We start from the raw sequence: 2044 nt of genomic DNA, 5'->3' as shown, positions 1-2044 counted from the left end.
CACAATTACAATAGGCCTTCGCAGCGCTTTGCTGCTCGGGCCTAATAATAAACGACACAATTACAATAGGCCTTCGCAGCGCTTTGCTGCTCGGGCCTAATAAGAAACAGCACAATTACAATAGGCCTTCGCAGCGCTTTGCTGCTCGGGCCTAATAATAATAAGAAACGACACAATTACAATAGGCCTTCGCAGCGCTTTGCTGCTCGGGCCTAATAAGAAACGACACAATTACAATAGGCCTTCGCAGCGCTTTGCTGCTCGGGCCTAATAAGAAACGACACAATTACAATAGGCCTTCGCAGCGCTTTGCTGCTCGGGCCTAATTAGCTGAAAAAGGTAGAATGAGCACATATTTGGTTAATTAGGTTTAAATAAGCAGAAATGAGCACAAAAATAATGACATTAGCTAAATTAAAAAAAGCTGAAATTAGCACAAAAAAAAAACCAACAAACAAAAAACAAAAACCTGCTGAAAAATAGCTAAAAAGCCAGAAAGACTACCAAAAGGAAATGGAAGGGGCTGAAATGAGCTAAAAAATATGGAATTAGCTGAAAAAGCTAAATTTAGAACAAATAACAGCTAAATGCTAGTGTAAATAGCAGAAAAGATTGAAACTAGCAAAGATAAACTGAAAGGAGCATAAAAAGCTGAAATTAACAGAAATAAGTTAATTAGGCTGAAAGTAGCTGAATTTACCACAAAAAAATTGAATTAATCTGAAAACAGCTGAAATTAGCTAAAAAAAATCCTAAAAAGCTAGTTGGAAATGTAGAACAAGCTTAAATTAACAGAAAAAAATCAGAAGGAACACGTTTGCCCAATTAGGCTGAAAGAAGCAGAATTAAGCACGAAAAAAATGGAACTTATCTAAAAAAAAAAAGCTGAAATTAGCATAAAACCAGCTGAAAATTAGCTAAAAAAGCAGAATGAAACTTAAATTACCAGAAGTGGAGAGAGCACATTTTTGCTGAATTAGGTTGAAAAAAGTTGAAATGAGTGCAAGAAATGTGGAATTAGCTGACTATGCTAAAATTAGCATAAAACAGTTGAAATAGTAGCTGAAATAGCAGCTAAAGCTGAAACTTGCAGAAATAAGTTGAAAGGAACAAGGTGAAAATGGCAGAAAGAAGTTAGAAGAAGCACAAAAATGTTGTAGTTAGAAATAATCTGGAAGGAGCACAAAAACAGGAAAAAACAAAAAACCCAGCTGAAATTAGCTGAAAAAAGGTTAAATTTGCACAAGGAAGCTGAAAGAAGCTGAAACAGAACAAAACGTGAAAGGAGCAGTAAAAGATTGTAAACAGATCTAAAGATCTGAAGGATGTAAAATGAGCTCAATTCATTTTCTATGAGGAAAAAAATGGCAGAAAAGGCTAAATATTTCAAAAAGCTAAAGTTGCACCAACACCAAAAGTCACAGCAGGATTGTCCTGAAAGAGCTGAACGTTTTGATGATTTGTTGAAATAGCGTAAAAATTGTGGAACGAGAAAGATGCTGAAAAACATACAGAAGACAAAAAGGTACTAATCTGTCGTTACTCATGTGAGATGTTCACATGGTTGGTTTAGCACACGCACCTGATTTACACTCCGGGCAGACAAACTTCCCTTTGGGTGCTTCGGCCAAAGAGATGCAGGGCAGGTGGAAGGCTCCGCAGCACTGACCCTCACAGAGCAGCAGCTCGCCCGTCTTCTCACACACCTGCCGTACAAACATTTAAGCTTATATTACAGCTGGTGGCTAAAGAAAGGAGATGCAATGCAGGAGAGTGAAAATGTGTTCAGTCCTGTTGGAGGTTCAGTGACTCCCTGCAGATTTACTGATGCTTTTTGGAAATAAAACCTCCAGAAAATAAATGAAGTCATCCAGCGCGCACACGCACACACACGTCGCAGCTGATCTGTCTTCAGCTTGGAGCGATCAACATGTTTTAGTGGTTTGTTTTCTCAGTCATCCAGGTATATAACAACAAAAAAGGTTGAATCATGTCATCTTGAAACACAAGAGTCAGGGTGGCTTCTGGGTAATACCAGATGGCT

At 38.2% G+C, this 2044-nt stretch overlaps 1 protein-coding gene across 1 annotated transcript in view; it reads right to left on the bottom strand.

Annotated features, from left to right (window-relative positions):
* Positions 1 to 1582: 1582 nt before the first annotated feature.
* Positions 1583 to 2044, bottom strand: part of LOC119420823 — a gene marked incomplete at its 3' end in the record, with an annotated part of 19836 nt that continues 19374 nt past the window's right edge. The window contains 1 exon segment of the mRNA XM_037688250.1: positions 1583 to 1706. Within this exon segment, the coding sequence (XP_037544178.1) occupies positions 1583 to 1706 (124 nt within the window).

The sequence above is a fragment of the Nematolebias whitei genome, chromosome 14, assembly GCF_014905685.2.
Source record: "Nematolebias whitei isolate Nwh7 chromosome 14, NemWhi1, whole genome shotgun sequence".
NCBI classification, from domain to species: Eukaryota; Metazoa; Chordata; class Actinopteri; order Cyprinodontiformes; family Rivulidae; genus Nematolebias; species Nematolebias whitei.
This window is presented reverse-complemented; position numbering and strand designations above follow the sequence as displayed.